Raw genomic sequence first — 20,402 nt, 5'->3', positions numbered from 1 at the left:
GTTGGCTTTGCCTTCGTTGGAGTTTTAATTTATGTACTTTCAAAATATTTATGTTTTTGGTGATGTACTTTGAGAATGAAGATTTTTAGTAAATGTACTTTCAAAATATTTATGTTTTTGGCAATGTACTTTCTGAATGTTAACGTTTTTGGTAATGTAATTTCAAAATATTTATGTTTTTAGTAATTTACTTTGAGAATGTTAACATTTTTGGTAATGTACTTTTAAAATATTTATGATTTGCAGCTTATGCCATCTTTGTCGTGACTCTTTCAACCACCTATTCTTCTTCGAGTGTTCATATCCATCTTAGATATGGAGATGACATCCTTGATAAATCTCAACAAAGTTCCTAGCAAGTGGATCAACATCATCGACCTCCTCAAGCAGGCCACAAGGGTAAGTCCATTTGGTCTATTATTCATCGTTTAGTTCTTGCAGGGACTGTCTACTATATTTGGATCGAAAGAAACAATAAGACCTTCAAGAATAAGAGAAGACCCTATGAAACTATGGTCACGACTATTACTAATGAAGTCCGCTCGAGATCCTAAGCTTTACTCCCAAGACCTCCCCAAATTTTAATAAAGTTAAGATCATTTGGAGGCTTCCTATGAAGAATGAAGATATCGCCACTCAATACACACCTTGACTTTGTGACCAAAGTTTGTTTCTTATGTTCTTTTTATTTGTGGTTGGTTATGCTTTGTATTAAGGTTTAGAGCATGTTCTTTTCCCCTTTTAATTGGTCTTTTGTTAGTTAGGTTGTTTTGGTCCTTGGGGTTGTCTTAGGATCCTTTTTATTTTCCATAGGCGGGGGAGTCACCAGCCTACTATTGTATTTATTCTTTTTATTAATAAAATTCTAATGGAGGTGCCGCCATCCCTTACCAAAAAAAAAAAAAAAGAAATAATTATGACTTCTGGTAATGTACTTTGCATGGTGACCAATGTTTGACAAACAACATATCATTAAAAACTAAAATTTTCCATTCATGAGTATAGTTGGTAACATACCATAAGTACCACCATTTACAAAATTCCTAAACATGGTATTCAAAACCATTGGGTGTGAAGCTATACTAGCTTAAAAAGGCAAAAGTTAAATGTGTGGGTGTGAATCTACGTGATCATACAAACAATTACAAATGGCCAATATAGTAGCAACGAAAAGGAAACAAAAGCACAAATAAATCCCCATCCACCAAATTCTTTAGTTCCTTCTTCATCATCATCATCTTCAACCTCATTCACCGGTACATCAATCAAATTCTCTACTTCCACATTTACATCATTCAAAGTCCTTTGTAACTCTTTTTAAAATTGGCATATATGTATGCTTAGAACATTGCTTGTTCTCGAAAGAACCTCTTTCACAACTTCAAACAAACCTTGTGAGTAAAGTGTAGTTAGTATATATGCTAAGTATGAAAAAAAAAATGTTAGGTAATACAGGATATTTGGGATGACCTTATGTTGGCTTGTATTAGTTTAAGTCATCCACCATCTTGTAGTCAAACTCGTCAACTAAGAGCTCTAGAAACCATTTCCAAAAAATAACTTGAGGTTTAATCCCGAAATCGGAATCAATTCCAAAAAATTCAATACAGAGTAAGGAAATTATTAAAGAACCTGGAATGCAAATTCTATGATGGTTCTTTGTGAATGGGCTCGCTTCTCAGAATCATCTGTGGTGCGTGATAGACAGGTAGACCAAAACTCCTTTTGGGCGTTTGTGTAATTGGTTGTTTTCTTTTGAGACCAAAGGGATATATCAATCAATCTACTGATTTAAATCCAATGATTTTGAGATCTTTCAATAAAAAAATGCTCTGCGGAAGTAGACTTATGCATGTACCTTGTACGTTTAACTCTTCTAAACATTTTAAGTCTCCTAATTTTTCGGGCAATCTCTCAAGTTGATCACAAAAGCCAAGATCAAACTCTCTGAGATGTGTCAACTTACAGATGCTACTAGGAACATCTCTTATCTTGCAAAACGCTAGACTTAGTTCCTCCAAAGATTCTAACATACCAATATCTTCGGGTAAATTCATAAGAACTTTACAACTTGTAAGAAGTAGAGTTTTCAGATTTTTCAACATACAAATGCTATTAGGGAGATGTTCGACTCGTGTACCTCCTAAATTTAGCCATTCTAAACTTTCTAAATGGCCAAGATCCTCTGGTAATTCCTCTATGGCGCAATTTACAAGGTCAAGGTTTTTTAGACTTCGTAGAGTGCATATGCTTTGTGGCAGACTCTTGAGCCTGTGGCACCCACTGAGATCTAGATAAACAGGCTTCTCAAGGTTTCCAATCGATGAGGGTAGCTCTTGGATATTGTTCTTTGAAAAGTAAATCGCCAGTAAACTATAGTTGGAATGCTCTGGAAGTATATCTGGGAACTTCGTCAGATATAAATTACTTAGATCAAGGACCTGAAGTGATTTCAGTGGTTTGATAAATGAAAGAGATTTGAATCCTACACAACCATTTAAGTTTAACAAGACGAGTTTTCTTAGGCATCCGATGGGTGTATGTGGTTCTACCAGATGACGACATTTTTCAAGTTTTAATGTCTCAAGATTTGGAAGTAAACCACAATCAATTGTCGTCAATTTTGAATTACTTAGGTCAAGGAATCTAAGGTTTTTAAGGACCTGTCATAAGCAAGAAAGAAAAAAAAAAGATTAGTGAAATGAATTATGCAAAAGAAGAAATCAAGTATTCTACCTTTCTTTCTCCTTCGTGCCACAGCTGTTTAATTCTACTGTTAGGCATTTCAAGTGCGACGAGATGATTTGGTTGGAATGTTTTAGGTAAACAGTAATGAGGGTAACAGTGCCAACTCAGAAACCTTAACACATTTGGGAAATTTTGGCCAATTTCAAACGAACAACTGCTCCCAGAAACCACGTGAAGAAATCTAAGTTTCTTCAAGTTTCCAAAACCATTTATAAGAATCGTAGAACAGAGTTTCTCATCGTCAAACCATGTCGATGTGTTTGTTGCTATAGCTCTTATTGCTCCTGTAACCTGTAATCCAAGAATAGAGATAAAGAAACTAGGGTCAACTTAATTATGAAAGTTCGTTAGTTTTTTCGATATTAATGTAAGTAAACATTTTCGTCCTTACCAAGTCATCAACCAACACATCTTTAATCTCCTCTCCAATCCACAATCGGCTATGCCTTATGGGCTCATCAGGATACGAACGACGAACAATATTCCGACCCATTTCTTCTATATGGTCATGCATGCCTAATCGTTGATCAGGAGAAATAGTTATAAGAGATTTTTGCTCTAGAACTCTTAAGCCATTCCTAGCATGAAATCCACAACTTTCAAGTGCTGTAATTGCATCGTCTTTCAGCCAACCTTTTAGTAAGCATGCAACATCTAGGAATATTTCCTTGTAATCATCCTCTAGACAAGTGTAGCTTAATTCCAATTTTACCAATGTTTCTTTCAACGGAATTGATTTTAGTCTTTCTAGTGCATCTTTCCATTCGGGTTTATTTTTACCACAGAGAAATGAACCCAAAACCCGGATTGTTAAGGGAAGACCTGCAGCATAATGTACAACTTGGAGTGATAGCGATTTGTAGGTTTGAATTGGAATATCTCTACCAAATGCATACCTACTAAAGAGGCAAATCGCTTCCTCATCTGATAAAAGATTGACATCATGAATCCATTTCACTCCGTGTGCTATGAGCACTTGTTCATCTCTTGTTGTAATTATAACTCTGCTTCCTGGTTTAAACCAATTAAACCCACCAGCTAATGCATCTAACTGGTCTAAATGGTCCACATCATCTATAACGACAAGAACCTTTTTACTACACAAGATTTTTTTCAGTATGTTTTTCCCATCATGAACATTCCCTATTGTGGTTCTTTTATCATTTAACACATTGGAAATTACTTGTTCTTGCAACCCGGACAATGATAGTTTTGAAATTTCCCTGACGTTGGCAACAAAGCTTTTACCTTGAAACTGAAAGCATATCTTTTCAAATATAGCTCTGGCTAAAGTCGTTTTTCCACCGCCTCCAATCCCCTTGATACCTATCATACGAACATCTTCAACATCAATTTCCAAAGATGAAACAATATCCTTTATCCGGCTCTTCATGCCTACTAGTTTTTCATCGACTTTTAAATTAAAGAAACGTAGCTCTAGTGAAATCTTTTCAACAATTTTATTGATGACTTTAGCTTCATGCCTGTAGAATAATTAAAACGTACGATTAGCTTCACCAATTTTCCACATGAGTAGTTAGTTTAGTGTACGTTAGAACATACAAACTTATATTGCGTACTATACATCTTTCATCTTTGACAAGATTCAAATTTCATATAGAATTCCACAATACAACGTTCATGATGAAAATACCAGTTTAATTGCATATAGATTAGAAAAGAAACAAACAAAAGAATATTGCTCAAAATGACGAAAATTTTACCCATCAGAAGTTTTCCTCAAATCCCACCCAGCCAGATTGGCTGCTTCTTTCAGAGCCTCTCTCCACTTCCCAACCTCTCCTTTGTTTTGTCTGGGAAAAGCTTCTCCAACTGGATCAAGCTGCTGACGAACTTCTGAGGGATCAACATCATAGAACACAGGGTAAGCAATCTGCTCAGTCTCCTTCTGGCACTCCATAATCTTCACAAGCTCATCCAAGCACCATGACGAAGATGCATAGTTCTTAGAAAATATAATGACGAAGAATTTTGACTCTTCAATGGATTTCAAGAGCTCATCGTTCATCTTTTTTCCTTTCTCGAGTCTCTCATCATCCTTAAAAGTATGAATTCCTTGACGTTGAAGAGCAACATAAAGATGATCAACGAAATTCTTACGGGTGTCTTCACCTCTAAAGCTCAAGAATACATCATACTTATGGCTTTTATGAGTGGATGATGTTGAACATGCCATTGAAGGTGTGCTTGACAGATCCTATTAAATAAAATATCTGTTGAAGGAAATTATGAAAGATTGAAAAGAATCAAGGGATCATATGCATATACCTCAAAGATCTGTATTTAAATATAAGTCAACGTGATGTGTTTTGGGGCCTCGTGAACTAAGCAATTGCAGTGCAACACCAAGATGGGGTCAATAATTTGACAAAAATTAATCACCTAAAGCTCAACATGTGGGTTTATGGTGTAGGGGAGGGGGCGAATAGTTTCTTTTTTGGGGGGCAAAATGGTCATATGCACACGACGTTGTTTCCATCCACATATTACTTTCATGAAAGTATTTTCAATAAGGCAAGATGTACCAGCTAATTAATAATGCACATAATCTTCATGAATCATGAAGCCTTCTCTCACGTGAGCCTCTCATGCCATTTGATTCTTTTCTCTGGCCATAACGTGTCTTAATTATTATCGCCCATGCAGAGCGTTGGTCGACATACTTTGTACAAGCTTCGTTATTTCCAAAACAAGCAAAAATGTATTTGTCTTAATGCTGAATTATTAGGAAAACATTATCTATCTTGATAAAGGAAAATCTATATAAAGTTACTACATTTTAATATCATATTCAATTATATATATATATTAGTCCCGAATACCGGAAATTGTATTTATTTTCATCCTTTTTTTCTGGTTGTCTCCCACTTTCAAAAATTATACTTTTGGCCTAAATTTTAAATTTTATTATAAACTTAATCCAAAATTTACACTATTGGTCCAAATTTCAAAAATTTGTTACAAGTTCATCATAAATTTAGTTTTTTTGTATATCTTTTTTTCCAAAATTTTGTTTCAAATACGTTATTTTTGCTTTATAAAATCATAATTATACAACAAATACATATTTTCACATAAAGCCCTTCTTTTTTCTGTATAAAAACCTTTTATTACAAACATTTTTGTTAAAAAAAATTTATATGTAAAAAATATGTTTCTTTGTATAAATTTGGTTCGAAAGGTTTTCGCATAGAAAGTTTTTTATGTGAAAATATGTTTTAATAAAAAAAAATCACTTAAAAAACATTTTTAAAAAAACATTTTTTCACATAAAATACATATTTTTGTTTGTGCACTTATATAATTCGAAAATGAATAACATGTTATTTATTTTAGTAAATATTTTGGTTTTTTATATGAAAATATGTTATTTATTTCAGTAAATATTTTGGTTTTTTATATGAAAATATGTTATTTATTTCAGTAAATATTATTTTTTTATTCGAAAATATATTTTTTAGTTTTTAAGCAAAATCTAAATAAACATAACCACGTTCAACATTTTTTTATTGTTCAACCATGGATAAAAAAATTATTTTACATAGGATGAAAAAAAAATCTCACAAATTTTCACATAAGATGACAAAATTATTTTTGATTGTGCACCTGTATAATTCGAAAATGAATACATGTAAAAAATTATTTTTATAAATATCTTGGTTTTTTATATGAAAATATATTTTTTGTTTTAGTAAATATCTTGGTTTTTTTTATAGAAAATATGTTTTTTAGTTTTAAGCAAAATATAGAAGTTAATAAATTGTAATACCCATTTTCACTTATAAAAGTTAATAAATATAAAGCTTGTTTATAAAAATAAAAGTGAAAATATATTTTTTTTGGCTAAAATGTTCAACATGAAAGTTGTAGTAGTCGTCAAGATGAACGCGTGAATATAAAGAACGTTGAAAATAGAGTTTGTATGAAGAGGTTATGATTTTTATAAGTTTTAACAAAAATAATAACAAATATGATGATGTTAATAAAACAGTATATGACCACAGTTTTTTTCTTATAGTTTTTTTTTTTTTTTAATATTTTAACATATTTTTCACATATAAAAACCTTTTTTTTAACAAAAAAACTTTTTTAGAAAATGTTTTTATATAGAAAAAGAAGGTTTTTTATGTGATTTTTTTTTGTATAAATATGATTTTATAAAGAAAAAAACATATTCCAAAGTAAATTTTGAAAAAAATAATACGTAAAAATACTAAGTTTAGGATGAATTTGAAAGAAAATTTGGAATCTTGGCCAAAAATGTAAATTTTGGAACAAATTTGTAACAAAAATTAAAATATGTGCCAAAAATGTAAAATTTGAAAGTGGGTGACCTGTTGACCTGGTAAAAAGGGTCAAAGTAAATATAATTCAAGACGTTTTTTATATTTATTAAGATAAATTTTATTAATTTTATATATTTCTTAAATTGTAGTATTATAATTATTTTTTTTATAAAAAACTAGGGGAAATAAGAGGTTATCATTTCCTAGGCAATGACGAATCTATGATTAAAAATCACAGATGTCCAATTCAAATGAGTAACCAATGGGTTTATTAGGTTATAACAAAATACTCAATGCGAAAAAACACTTAACAATTAATAAAAAGGCACATACAACCTAAAAGGATTTATGTCTTTCACTTTAAAGACAACATACTTTGAATAACAAAACTAACATAAACCCTAGCAATTTCGAATTTAAGAAATCAAGGTTACATACCTCAAACTTGTTATATCGAACAAGTTGCTTGACTCCTTCCATTAAAGAGTTTGGAAAGTTAGCACCAAAATGATGATGTCTCTAATGGATCACACTCAAACCTTAGAACTATAAGACAGTTGAGGAGAGAGGAGGAGAGGTATAAATTTCATTCATATGCTCTTTGGTAAGAGTATCCATCAAATTTGATGTCTAATGGATCTTATTTATAATTTAGGTAACTAAGGGACAAAACAAGATTTGAATAATTAAATAATGAATTTAATTCCAATCCAAATCATTTCCTTATTAGCATCTAGGAGGCTTCTAGAAACCTTAGAAGAACTCCCAAACCTTCCACCATTGGATAGTTCTTGGATTGTCTCTTTTGTTCAACTATTGAACAATTACAATTCACCCCTTGTATTTCTAATTAATTTCAATTAATCCCAAGTTAATTTTGATTAATAATTAATCAATTCTAATTGATGTCATATTAACTTATCAGTCATATAAATTAAAAAAATCAATTATTTTAACAGTTGATCTCATATTAATTTATTAATCACATAATAAATTAACAAATCAACTATATATTTCCAATTAATATATTAATCATACAATATATTAACAAATCATGTCCTCATAATTTATAATTAGTTTATTAATCATATAATAATATAATAAATCATCATCTCTCTATAAATGTCATTCTAATTAAGTTCTAGTTATGAGAGCAACCCAAAAAAGATTTTGCTTCTAATTATAAGAATATACCAATTTAATTATGAATCTAGACACCTTAATCTAACAGTAACAACTTAAGGGGGTTGATATCAGTTTTTCTCAAATTGGGTTGTTAATAATATGAAAATATAGTAGTATCTTTAATAACGAATATCAAGCAAAATATTATAAATACTAGTATCATTATATACTTATAAAGGAAACATTTTTCCTTTCACCACATTCATTTGAAACTCCCATGTATTTTTACTTTCACCACATTCATTTGAAACTCTCATGACTTTTCAATTTCTTTCTAATAATAATTATAATTTAGTTAATTAGGTTAAATAAATATCAAACCTAAAGTGTAATCATATATAAATTAAATTTCAATATTAAAATAATATATTTACTTCTACTTATCAAGTTTTTTTTTTTAACTTTTAACATATTATACTTAATTTATTAGTTTTAATATATTGTTATATGTAAACTATTATCATTTTAAAGATACAATATTGGAACAATTTGTATATAATACTTAAATTATTAATTTAAATATAAAATTACATGGTCAACTTAAATATAAATTTTGGTTTAACTCAAACAAATCCAAACAATATTTTGTAAATAATTAAAAGTGTTAAATTGTAGCGTCTTTCTAATAATGATTATAAGTTAGTTAATAAGGTTAAACAAATATCAAACCTAAAGTGTAATCATAAATAAACTAAATTTTAATTTTAAAATAATATATTTACTTCTACTTATAAAGTTATGTGTTTAACTTCTAACATATTATACTTAATTTATTAGATTTAATATGTCGTTATATGTAAACCATTGTCAGTTTAAAGCTACAACTTTTGAACAGTTTTGACAAAATACTTAAATTGTTAACTTAAATATAACATTACAATGTCAACCTAAATATAAATTTCAGTTCCTTTTAAAAACCAAAGAATATTTTGTAAATAGTTAAAATTGATAAATTGTAGTGATAAATGCAAAAAACTAAAATGTAATCTCAATTTAACTAAAATATTTCCTAAATATATTTTTTATAATCGTTAAAAGTTTTTAAATAAGTAGCTTAAAATAACTTACAATAACAATAGTTAAAAATAAATGTATAACAAATGATTATATTGTTACCTTTAAAATTAAAAATTAATGTTTGATGTCTAAATAATTATAATGTTAGAAATTAAAAAATTAAGCAAATAAATTTTAAAAAACTAATTAATAATAACAACAGCTATAAATAACATTAAACATATATTATATTTAATTTTATTCATATGTAACTCGCGGGTAGAAGTCATTCAAACGATTGATATTATGAAATTATAATAGATGTATATATTATCATATAATTCAAAATAATGAATATATTATATCAATTGAGTATAAAAATTATTATATCAAATTTAAAAACTATTGTTATATTTAAAAAAACATATATTTGTAAAGACTTCAACTATATAAGTGTTTCTGCGCAACGCGCTGGCATTTGCCTAGTTGTCTTATAAATACAGCATTGCTACTATATTACACATGTATGTTAGAAATTAAATATCCTCATACTTTTTCTTTTTACCATCTTTCTACATATCATTCTATTATTTCTTACCATCTTTCTACATACTTAAGATTGTCACACTTGTCATATCTAATGAAATTAATAAATTTTTATTACATTTGTCATCATCTAAAAGTGATAGGAGGATAGATAGGAAAAAAATGTATAATTATATTTAATTTCTCTGTCTCAATACATGGTACTAAATAATCAATAACAAATTAAGCATTTATCTTACACCTCAAAATATATTAAATTAATAATCAAATAAGAAAACAAAACTCTTATTATAAATTATTTGATTCAAACTATAAATATATTATAAAGCAAACAAATGTTTCATGAAATAAAATATGAAACCAAAAGAATAAAGAAATTAATTGTTTATTTGTTTATTTTTTTATGAAGTATGCCAAATTTAAAAAAAAAAAGGTTGAAGAGTAATAACTTTTATGTGATACTAATTCAATAATTCCTAGGCTACTAATAGAGTTTGTCTTGTAAGTTACAATTAATTTATATCTTCACACATAGATTAAGAGATTACAACCATAAAGAAAACAAAGTCAGACATTCGACTTAAAAGATAAAAGAGATCGTAGGTGAGAGCTCACTAGAGAAAATGGAGAAGCAAGCAGTTTGATTGATATTATTTAAGTGTAATGAGATTAATTTATTGATTAATGTTGTATTGATAAATAGTAAACAAGTTAGGGTGGTGCAGAGTGCATATTTGTTTAAGTTTGTCTTGGTTGAAAGTATATTGTTATTTTTTCCCTTAACTGACGGTGGTTCGGGGGCAACGCCCCTCGAAGCGGGGTCCAAGGGGTGACAACCCCCGACGACGTCCAATGGACAGAGCCCCTGGCTGGGTAAAGCTAATTCTATGAAAATGAACCCAATTTTATGATCTTGATTCTACACACGGTTTTAAGGTTGTTAATGACAGTTTTATGTCAGTTTTGAGATAGGAAGTTATTTCTGTAACTATCCATTTGGTAGTTATTGGACAAGAGATTATTTCCTTATTATTGGTCATTTTCGAATTGATTTGGTACAACACGAATAATAACAATCACCATTCTCAATTCTTTCTCTTGTACTGAGTTTATCCAATTGAAGATTTCGAGACTACCATCGAAATACTTTGATTTGAAAGTGTTCTCACAGCTCTCAGTAATCCAAGTATTCTCAATCCTAATACGAAACGGACTGAGCTTAGAGATGGGCAACATTGTCAAACCAAATACCGATAACAAAGAATCGATGTAGATTGGAAGGGACGGGCAGAGATGGCCAAGGGAGAAAATTTAATGATGGACACTATGTTCCTAGGTTAAAGGAGTGTGTGTGGGGGTAGGGGAGGTGAGGTATGACATGACAAAGTAAAAGTGAGGGCATGAGGGGAGTACACTCCCATTCTAAGAATGTTATGTATATTTTTTCTTCCTATTTTATACTTGTAACAATAAATATGTTTGTCATACTTTCAATGATGTTCAAGACCTTGTGATAACAACATTACTCGAGTATCAACTATCTTTTATATTTATTTTTTTCATCGTGAATAAAAATTTGATTGTTTTTACAGTAAAAGTATTTAATATAATATCTATAAACAAATGTAACGTCCCATTTTTAGTTATTTGATTGATTATGGTATTCTTTTTAGGAACTCAAATTTAATAAATTAATAGTAAATTGCACAAATCTCTCTCATGCAGCACGTGCCAAAAAGCACATTCACTCCCTATTTTCATAAAATTATCTTGGATCCTATTTTCATAATTCTCTCGGACCATCCCTCGTTTTATTTAAACTTGCACATTTCATCATTGGAATTTGGAAGACGATTTTTTTGCATACTTAGTCCATGCCATAATTAAAATGACCATAATACCTTTGTATTTTTATGTTTCAATTAATTTTATTTTTTTTATTATTACTTCCCAATTATAAAAAAATCCACTACACCAACCTCCACCTTCACTTTCCCCACCGGCCCACCCCTTCATTTCCTAACCTTCAAGACGGCTGATGGGAGACACACATACATGTGTGTGTATGTGCTGATGTGATATCAAAAGATATGAAGAGATAACAGGATGGCATAGTTGTAGTCATTTTCCCCCTCAAACCACCATCGGCCTCGCCTCCAATCTACCAACATCGCCTCCAAACCACCACCAGCCACCCCAGCAAGCCATTGACGTTGTCTGCTAAAAATGCAGTGATTTTCAACAAAATAGTTTCTTTTTTGTATTTTTGGATTAAAAATAGATCTAAAATATGTAATTTCAACTGGATTGGGTGGCTGAAAAATCCAGCAATGGCTTCTTTGACTTTGTAATTTCTTTTTTGTTAGCTTCTTGCTAGTTTTAGTTATTTTCTACCGTTCAAAAAAACACTTCCATTGACTTGTTTATTATAGCATTGGACTATCATTTTTTATTACATTGTGGTGCATTGAAAATTTTACCTTTTATAGCAAATATCATCCAAATACAAAACAAATTGTTTTAATTTGACAGATTTACCAACGTGCAATGTCCTAACAGGAAAAATACTAAAAGTGCCATGCCATAATTAAGCAGATCTCTTAAAGTACAATACCTTACTAATAACAAAACAAAAAAAAATGTAATACTATAATAAAAGAGATGAAAATAAGATGATATAATAAACAAAATAAAAATAAAAGTATATCTTGGTATTAACTACAAAAAAATTGGTTCATCAACAAAACACAACTAAGCATCACCAACATCATGGCCAAGGATGCTTTTGTAAACAAGACCTCAAAATTCCACTACTTTGCTATAACTAAAACCAAAATCCCCCCAAGTCAGGTGGTAAAATTACATTATTGCCCCTTAACACACTTTGTAAACGTAAAATACCCAAACCATGTGGGTGACTTCCGAACCATTAAAGAAGTGAATTCTACTTCTTTACCACCTAAAACCAATGTTAACCCTCAGTCAGGTAGTAAATTACATTAACTGATGCTTCTTCGAGAATTACGAGTTGGATGGCAAAATTACCTTATTGCCCGCCCCTTCATGTAGAAGATCGGTTTGTAGCCGCGAGCTGCTGGACCCAGTGGCTTTGACCGGTCAACCAGGAGATCTGGTTCCCAGCCATGGCACACCATCTGAGGTTGAAAAGGGCAACCGCATGAATTTCATTGGAATCTTTGAAGAGGTTTAAAGCTCTTAAATCGGCTTCTGAATCTTCTGCATAGATGAAATCCTGTTCGAAAATCGTTTTGTATTTATGGATATCTTGTTGGGGCAACATGTTTATGCTCATAACTTGTAATGCTTCCATAGCTGTGGTGAAGCAATCACGGTTTACGTATGCTGAGAAGACATGAGCACAGGTGTCGGGGTCTGGTGGGACCCGCTCTTGGTGCATACGATCCATTACATACTCGATTATGTCTATTCTATCCTGTAAAATAAGTTTTTACAAATAACAATTTATAAGTTCTATTTTTTTTCTCAATGGATTAGTAGAAATGACAAAAATAATGAACATGATTTTGTTTGTGGTATAGCATCCTACTTTCATTTATTTCTATTACAAATTACAATATTGTTCTTTTTTTTTTTACTATCATCGCATTGTACTTTGAATAATCTACCCAATTATAGAAAGGTACTTTCATTTTTTGGGTTAATCTCATACAAGATCTTATATTTTGTGTTTTTTCCGGATTAGACCTCAATTTATTTTTTTCCTGAAAAAGTCCTTGTATTTTTTCATTTTTTCAGAAAAATCCTCAACCTTGTCTTTTTTTTTTTCCCACGAAAAACCCTCAACTGTCTTTTTAAACCCTCAACCTTTTTAGTTTTTTTCCTAAAAAACCCTCACATTGTACAAGTTTTTTCGGAAAAAAAATGACTAAAAGGGCCGGATCGAAAAAAATGCAAGGTCTTTTTCAAGAAAAAAATGAAGTTGAGGTTTAATCCGGAAAAAAACACAAACTATAAGGTTTTTTATGAAATTAACCCTTCATTTTTTATGACTAAATTGCAAAATTGGTCCCTGTGGTATCCCAAAAAAGTGCAGTTTGAGTACATTTTTTTTTCATTCGCATGGTCAGTCAAAAATTGAAACTTCCATGCAGATTTTGTCCCTTGAGTTAACTGCCGTCTAAAAAAAGGGCTCAAACTGCACTTTTTAGGATACCACAGGGACCAAATATGCATGGAAGTTTCAGTTTTGGAATGAAAAAAAATGGACTCAAACTGCACCTTTTGGGATACCACAGGGACCAATTTTGCAACTTATTCTTTCTTTTATGTGGACATTAAGCTTTGAAAGATCAACCCAATTATAGCTACTTGGTAGATTTCTCAAATGACAAAAGATTTACCACACTAAGTTAACTTTTTTACAAATTAGGCAAATCATTTATTTTTTCTGAAATATTCAATAAACATCATTTGATTTTTAGTGTTTAAAGTAAGTATATGTTTAGGATAACACCTTCCAGTTTGCTACTCTGAGAATGGTGTTGAACAACAGAGCATCAAGTTCAATTCCTTCTAAACAGGCTTGATTAAGAAGAACCAATGCTTCATCAAAATCTCCCAATTCCAACACAAGCTGAAACAGATTGATCATTAAAGTCAACAAACCAAGTGATGATAATGATTAATGAATAAGCAATTTTGTATAAATAATGTTAAATAAATAAAGTACCTTTATAAGAGATGTATAAGTTTGTGTTTGTGGTGGATAGCCATGATGAAACATCATGGCAATAAAAGCCTGAGCAGATTTTAAAGAGCCTGTAATAGTGCAGCAGTCAATCATGATATTATAAGTCACATCATTTGGATGATACCCATGTGACATCAATGTTTTGAATTCATTTATTGCCTTCTGACCCTGTTTTCACATTGCAACACAACATGTTATTACTTAAACAACATACAAGATATATAGCAACCTACTTTCATTAAGCATATTTTATTGTTTGCTGCTTTCTTTATATTATTTTGTTTCTAATTTGTAATATTTGTAGTAAAAAGCATGAATCTTTTACATAAGAGACATTTTCTGTGTTTCTGATGTAAATTTGCAGGAAGGATTAGCACCGAGGGTGATTTGGTCATTTTTTTTATGTGAATTTTCATGTTGGACTAGCCCTGCAGGGGCAATTTGTTCATTTTAGGAAAGCCAAAGATGAGGTTGAGTCAACTTGATTACGAAGAGTCAAAATGGAGAGGAGAGGAATTAAGGTCAAAAATCACCAAGTCAAAGATGGTCAAAACTGAGATTACTCTGTTTGAGCACTTGTCCTTCTTTGATATATCTAACTAACTAGTTACGGAATTGTACTTCCAATTTATTTTTTATTAAGACATTTTATACTTTTGAAAATCTACCCAATGGGAAAGACAAGTGAAAAATGGTTTGTATAATCGGATAATATTTTGCAGGTAGAATTTACCTCTTTAGCCTCAACAAGTGAATGCAAGACTATGTTGTAAATTGGAGCTCCTGGAGTAGTTAATTGGTTTTCTGCCACATGCAAGTAATGTTCAATCTCACTTATCATCCCTTCTGATCCAAGTGCTTTCAGCTGTAATTTGTACATCAAACAAAACCATATTTTTAACTATTTATATCCCTCTTAATTTCTTTAACTAAACAACTGGATTGTTGCTTTACTTTTACTTTTATAATATAGCTTTTTCTGATCATATTTAGCATTTATGAATGTAAAATGACCTACCTATCCCTAAAACTTAAATAAAAGAAAAAGGCCAGTCACTGATTGACTTACCAAGTTCCTTATGGATACATAACTATGTTGAATGCCATTTCTGATCATATCATTCTCTATAGCATTTATTCTTTTAGCAGCTTCTGCTCGTGACTCTTTATTTCCATCTTCATAAGGAGCATTCACATTTCCAAACAATGAAAATAGCAACTCGTATGTTGTAATATTTGGAGCCACTTTCAGCTTCTTCATTTTACCAAAAACCTGAATCCCACGTTCAGGTTCATCCTGCAAGATTAAACAGAAATTTCTCAAGATAATTAATGATACTATAATGAATAATTAATGTAAATCGATTACTAACCAGTGTGTCACATGCTCCAAGCAGCTGATTATAAGGATAAGCAGTTGTACATTGACTCATCTCACTCAAGAATGACTCAGCCAAATTCAACTCCAAGTCTTTACTGCATCTTGCTGATAATGATGCAAGAGTTGAATCAAGTGGCTTCATATTCCTTTCCTGCATCAACTTTACCTGATGCACAAAATACCCAAAAACAAAAACAAGCAATGTGTTTATCAAGGAAGGGGTAATTTGGGAAAATGTGAGGGGTATACTGTCTATAATAAGAATGGAAGTACTTAATACCACTTTCATGCCATCATGGAAGCCTTTCTCCTGAAGAAGCACTCTAATAAGGCCATCATATGCACCTCGTGATGGTTTGATGCCAAGATTTTGCATCTAAAACATTTACAACAAATTAAATCAAAAAATGACAAGTTGTCAACTTTGGTAAAAATACAACAAAACACAATGTACTTTCACCAATATCGATTTTGTCAGTGATTAAACAATTATACCTTCTTTTACCATTGAAAAAACATTTTTTTTCCAGTTACCTGGTTTTGAAAAAGGTTAAAATAAAGATAAGCACAACAAACTTTCACCATTTTATCGGGTTTAGCCACTTAACTTCTTTTCTATGATTATTATAATAATTTAGTGATAAAATCAAATAAGTATATCAAAAACAGGTAATGGAAAAACGGTGTTCTTTTAAGTGGGAAAAGGCGTATAATGGTTTAATCAGTACTGAAAAGAGCGAAGTGCTAAATCAACAAAAATGTTGAAAGTATAAGTACTTTTTTTGTATTTTGCCTAAAGAGAAAATACAATCTAAAATCTAATAATATGTAATTTTTTTTGTAACTAAAGAACATACAAAATGATATTAGTACCTGAACAAATAACTGCTCTGCCAGCTCATGGTTTTTCTCCCGTGCACAAGCTTGTATAACATCAGCAAATGACAACCTCAAGATCCTCATAACAACACCAATATTTGAATTTCTTCCAACATGTTTGACTTCTTTCAAGTCAAACCCACCAATCTTTATATGGTCTTTATTATTATTTTCATATATGGAAGGAACTGAAGTTACATTACTAACAGTCTGACATCTGTCCCATTCTAGATTACTGTAGAAAGGTATCGGTACATCTAATCTTGAAATGCCCAATTTACCCTCGGCATTTTCCTTGATAGTGAATCCTCCCCTGAACACTAAATCCACTAGATGTCGTAAAGCTTCACATGCGGACCCCACGTCTCCCAACCTTGTGAAGGCCCATATGAACTCTCTTAGAGAAATGAAGTTGAAATTGTAATATTTGGCGTGCTCCTTCCAAATGTTATGGACATATGGCAAATTTTTCTGTAAAACTGCAAGCTGAAAGAATAAATTTAGAATAGACTCACTTATATAACACCAATTTTTTAGAATAGAAACTTGAAGACAACAAAGAGAGAAATTAGCATTCAACGTAGCCAAATTAGATTCTGAATTTAATATTCGCCTGATAATTAATAATGAAAAAGTGCAATGATATCACAAGAAGAATGAAAGTACTTAGCCCTTTAGTATTTAATCATGTTTTGACATGATGATGATTAAGGGCTTTACATACCTTGAGAAGCTCAATATATGTTGCTTCATTCTTTCCCACCATGTCATGATCCATTAGATCCAAACATTTACTGGCATGAGTTGCACTCTTTAGTTTAGCAGAAGCTTCCAGAATGGTGTTATATTTGTTAAGAGAAGGATAAAGATCTGGACTTTCCTCAAAATTACTCATCAAGTTGAATGCCTACATAAAATAATCCAAAAAAAACAGATTAACAACTGTCTTTTTTCATGAGCACAAGACATTAAAGTAAGTAGAATGACATCAGCAAGAATAATAAGGTTAATGATATATGAACAACTGTGTATAAAAGGTTTATACCTCCTCTATGTAACCTCCTTTGCAGAGGGCTTGGATCATAAGAATGTGGCATTCATTGTTGATGTCAACTCCTTTTTCCTCCATTGTTTTCCAAATCTCCAAAACAAACTACACAGAAGAATAAATTCATGTAACACCTTAATGACACAGGACTCAATTACAAGTTCATACAAAATATGCAACAACATTTAGTTTTATGACCAAAAGATGCAATATTTTACCAATGATCTGTTAAACCAGCTGAAACAAAAATGCATAATTCGTGTCAGTTACAGAAATATTTAAAAAGGTAAAACAATGTTTGCATAAATAAGAATTTATGGAATGACACATGGTTTCATATTTTGGTCCTAGAATGAAACATGAACGTATATTCAGCATTAAAATCACTTTGTTGCATAAATTTGCATGTAACCTAGTCAACTATTTGCAGATTTATAATAGGCTGCTTTACATCTAGTTACTTCAAAATTTCCTAATTAAAATATAATCTTGAGTAAATTCATTCTGAGGCCTACCGGTGGATCAGGTGAGGATGCACAATATTCAAGAATTCTAAGAAAATTGTTAGGTTTCAACAGATGATTGTTGTAGCCAATATGAGACAGCAGACTGGAAGCCCTTTCTCTTTCTCCCAAGTGAAGTGCATTCATGATTTGCTTCTGCACTGATCTCGGATTCACTGGATAGCCTAAACCACATTGGTTTAATTTAGTAATAGAATTATCATTAAAAGTTATTAGATAGTAGTTTAGTGATGGAATTAAGAGTTAAATGCAAGAAATAGCAACACGGTTTCACTGATTTGTTCACTATAGCATCTTATTTTCATTTCTTCCTATTACAGCATTGACCTTTGGAAAAACTACCCAATGATAGAAATATAATTCAAATACAGAGCAATTTTGAATGCTATAATTGGATAGATTTTGTAAAGTATAATATTCTAATTAAAAAAAAAAAAATTAAAGTTTGTAATTTTGTCAGAGTGCAATGCCCTAATAAGAATAAAAGTTAAAGTACAATGTCGTGATGGAAAGAAAGAAGAGTGGGATGCTATAATACACAAATAAATGAAAGTGCATTGGTATTTCTTGCATTTAGATCTAGAAATGAAAAACTATGACCAAAAAAAGTCTGTAATTTTGAGATCAAATAAAGTCATAATAATTCTCCAAAAGATAAAGATGATCACGCTAACCTTCTTCTTTCATTTCTTTGATGACTGTAATACCAAGTCTCCATTCCTTCAGTATTTCTTTTCTTCCCTACATATCAACAGTGCTCATAAGTCAATAAAGTTCATAACATTCTACACATTTTCCTTAAAAGAACTTAAAATTCAAATTAATTTGGATGTTGAAAACAACTTTGACTTTTGAGGTCAAAATACCCTGTTTACTTCAAATTTTGATGTCTTCTTAAAATTTCAGAAGAAAACTGTGAAAAAAGAAACTTTAAAACTAATGGCAAAAATTGCATATCTGCCTTAAATATTATATCAGTAGGAGTAGAATCGTACGAATTCAGTTGCAGATGACTTCCGAAACGACGGAGCAAATAGCTTCTTGCTGCTCAAAATAATCATATTTTAATACACAAGGTAAGCATTTGATTCATTTAGATTGATAAGGAGTAATGTGCAGATATTGAATTATATACTTACATGGAAACCCTAGTACACATGACAAATCTCTACTGTGGAGGACCTGTTCACCAGAAATAAAGAGTCTTCGCCGGAAGCATAACTGAAGGGTGGAAAGTCAAGATAGAAGGTTTCAACCGGAGCTGCAAAGGTGGTCGCCGGAGCTGCCGATAGCTTCTTCGCATAATCTCTGTAAATTCCTCCCAAATTTGATGCTTGAACTTTATTTCTTGAATTTGCATATCGCAATTTAAGCCCTTATACTCTTGTCTGTAGCCAGATCACCCCTAAAACTTTACTTATTTACATCTATATTTATTCATACTATGCATTTTTCTTATCACCGTATACATTCAAAATCTACAATATCAATTTATTAATTTAAAATATGTTATTAAATATAAAATATTATTTATTATTGGTAGATTTTTAAAATGATTATTATAGAACATTTATTTGTTGATTTAAATTTATGTTAACTCCAAATATAAATCAAATATCAAATAAACTTAAAATATATATTCAAATACTATTTTCAAAATAGATTAGAAAAAAACAAAATATTGTAAATGTAGAAGACAAATCAAACTAAATAAAAAATATCAAAATATTATTTTTATTATAGTTCAAAATTTTCCAAATAAGTAGTTTTTAATTAATTAACAAAATAAAAATAAAAATTAATATTGCATTAACTATCAAATAACGGTTTATATATCAATTATCCATTATGATTGAAAAAAAATTTTAAAAAAAATCAATAGATTAGCCATTTCTAAATTAATTGGCCATAACATTAAGTTATAGTACTAAATAGAAAACCATCTTTAATTTTATTTAAACACAAACCGCGGGCAAGTGCTATTGAATAATATAATTTTGATAGATGTATATTTTATAATATAGTTCAAATAATTACAATATTATATATCAAATTA

At 30.5% G+C, this 20,402-nt stretch overlaps 2 protein-coding genes across 5 annotated transcripts; both read right to left on the bottom strand.

Annotated features, from left to right (window-relative positions):
- Positions 1-972: 972 nt before the first annotated feature.
- On the bottom strand, positions 973-5,371 carry LOC145086000 (disease resistance protein Roq1-like). Of its 3 annotated transcripts, XR_013700268.1 has the most exons (7): positions 5,038-5,371; positions 4,473-4,966; positions 3,140-4,232; positions 2,737-3,039; positions 1,633-2,663; positions 1,471-1,536; positions 973-1,391 (listed from the first exon to the last, which is right to left on the bottom strand). XR_013700268.1 is itself a non-coding variant. In XM_079023711.1 (4 exons), exons 1-4 carry the CDS (start codon positions 4,943-4,945, stop codon positions 1,779-1,781), a joined length of 2,754 nt encoding a protein of 917 aa, XP_078879837.1. In that variant the 5' UTR covers positions 4,946-5,371; the 3' UTR covers positions 973-1,778. The 3 variants fall into 3 exon arrangements, 1 of the variants encoding a protein (XP_078879837.1); XR_013700267.1 differs by having other exon boundaries at positions 4,473-5,371; XM_079023711.1 differs by having other exon boundaries at positions 973-2,663; positions 4,473-5,371.
- A 7,101-nt stretch (positions 5,372-12,472) lies between these two features.
- On the bottom strand, positions 12,473-19,695 carry LOC145085999 (Tetratricopeptide repeat (TPR)-like superfamily protein). 2 transcript variants are annotated; one of them, XM_079023710.1, is made up of 15 exons: positions 19,486-19,695; positions 19,342-19,390; positions 19,021-19,087; positions 18,338-18,510; positions 17,820-17,927; positions 17,499-17,681; positions 16,769-17,260; positions 16,176-16,271; positions 15,888-16,061; positions 15,584-15,811; positions 15,248-15,379; positions 14,494-14,682; positions 14,278-14,397; positions 12,828-13,236; positions 12,473-12,741 (listed from the first exon to the last, which is right to left on the bottom strand). In XM_079023710.1, exons 1-14 carry the CDS (start codon positions 19,503-19,505, stop codon positions 12,844-12,846), a joined length of 2,424 nt encoding a protein of 807 aa, XP_078879836.1. In that variant the 5' UTR covers positions 19,506-19,695; the 3' UTR covers positions 12,473-12,741; positions 12,828-12,843. The 2 variants fall into 2 exon arrangements, with proteins under 2 accessions (XP_078879836.1, XP_078879835.1); XM_079023709.1 differs by having other exon boundaries at positions 12,473-13,236.
- Between the last annotated feature and the right edge of the window lie 707 nt (positions 19,696-20,402).

This window comes from Lactuca serriola, chromosome 2, assembly GCF_051521515.1.
Source record: "Lactuca serriola cultivar US96UC23 chromosome 2, Lser_US96UC23_V15, whole genome shotgun sequence".
Taxonomy (NCBI): Eukaryota; Viridiplantae; Streptophyta; class Magnoliopsida; order Asterales; family Asteraceae; genus Lactuca; species Lactuca serriola.
The sequence above is the reverse complement of the archived record's forward strand: the minus strand, read 5'-3'. Positions and strand labels throughout refer to the sequence as shown.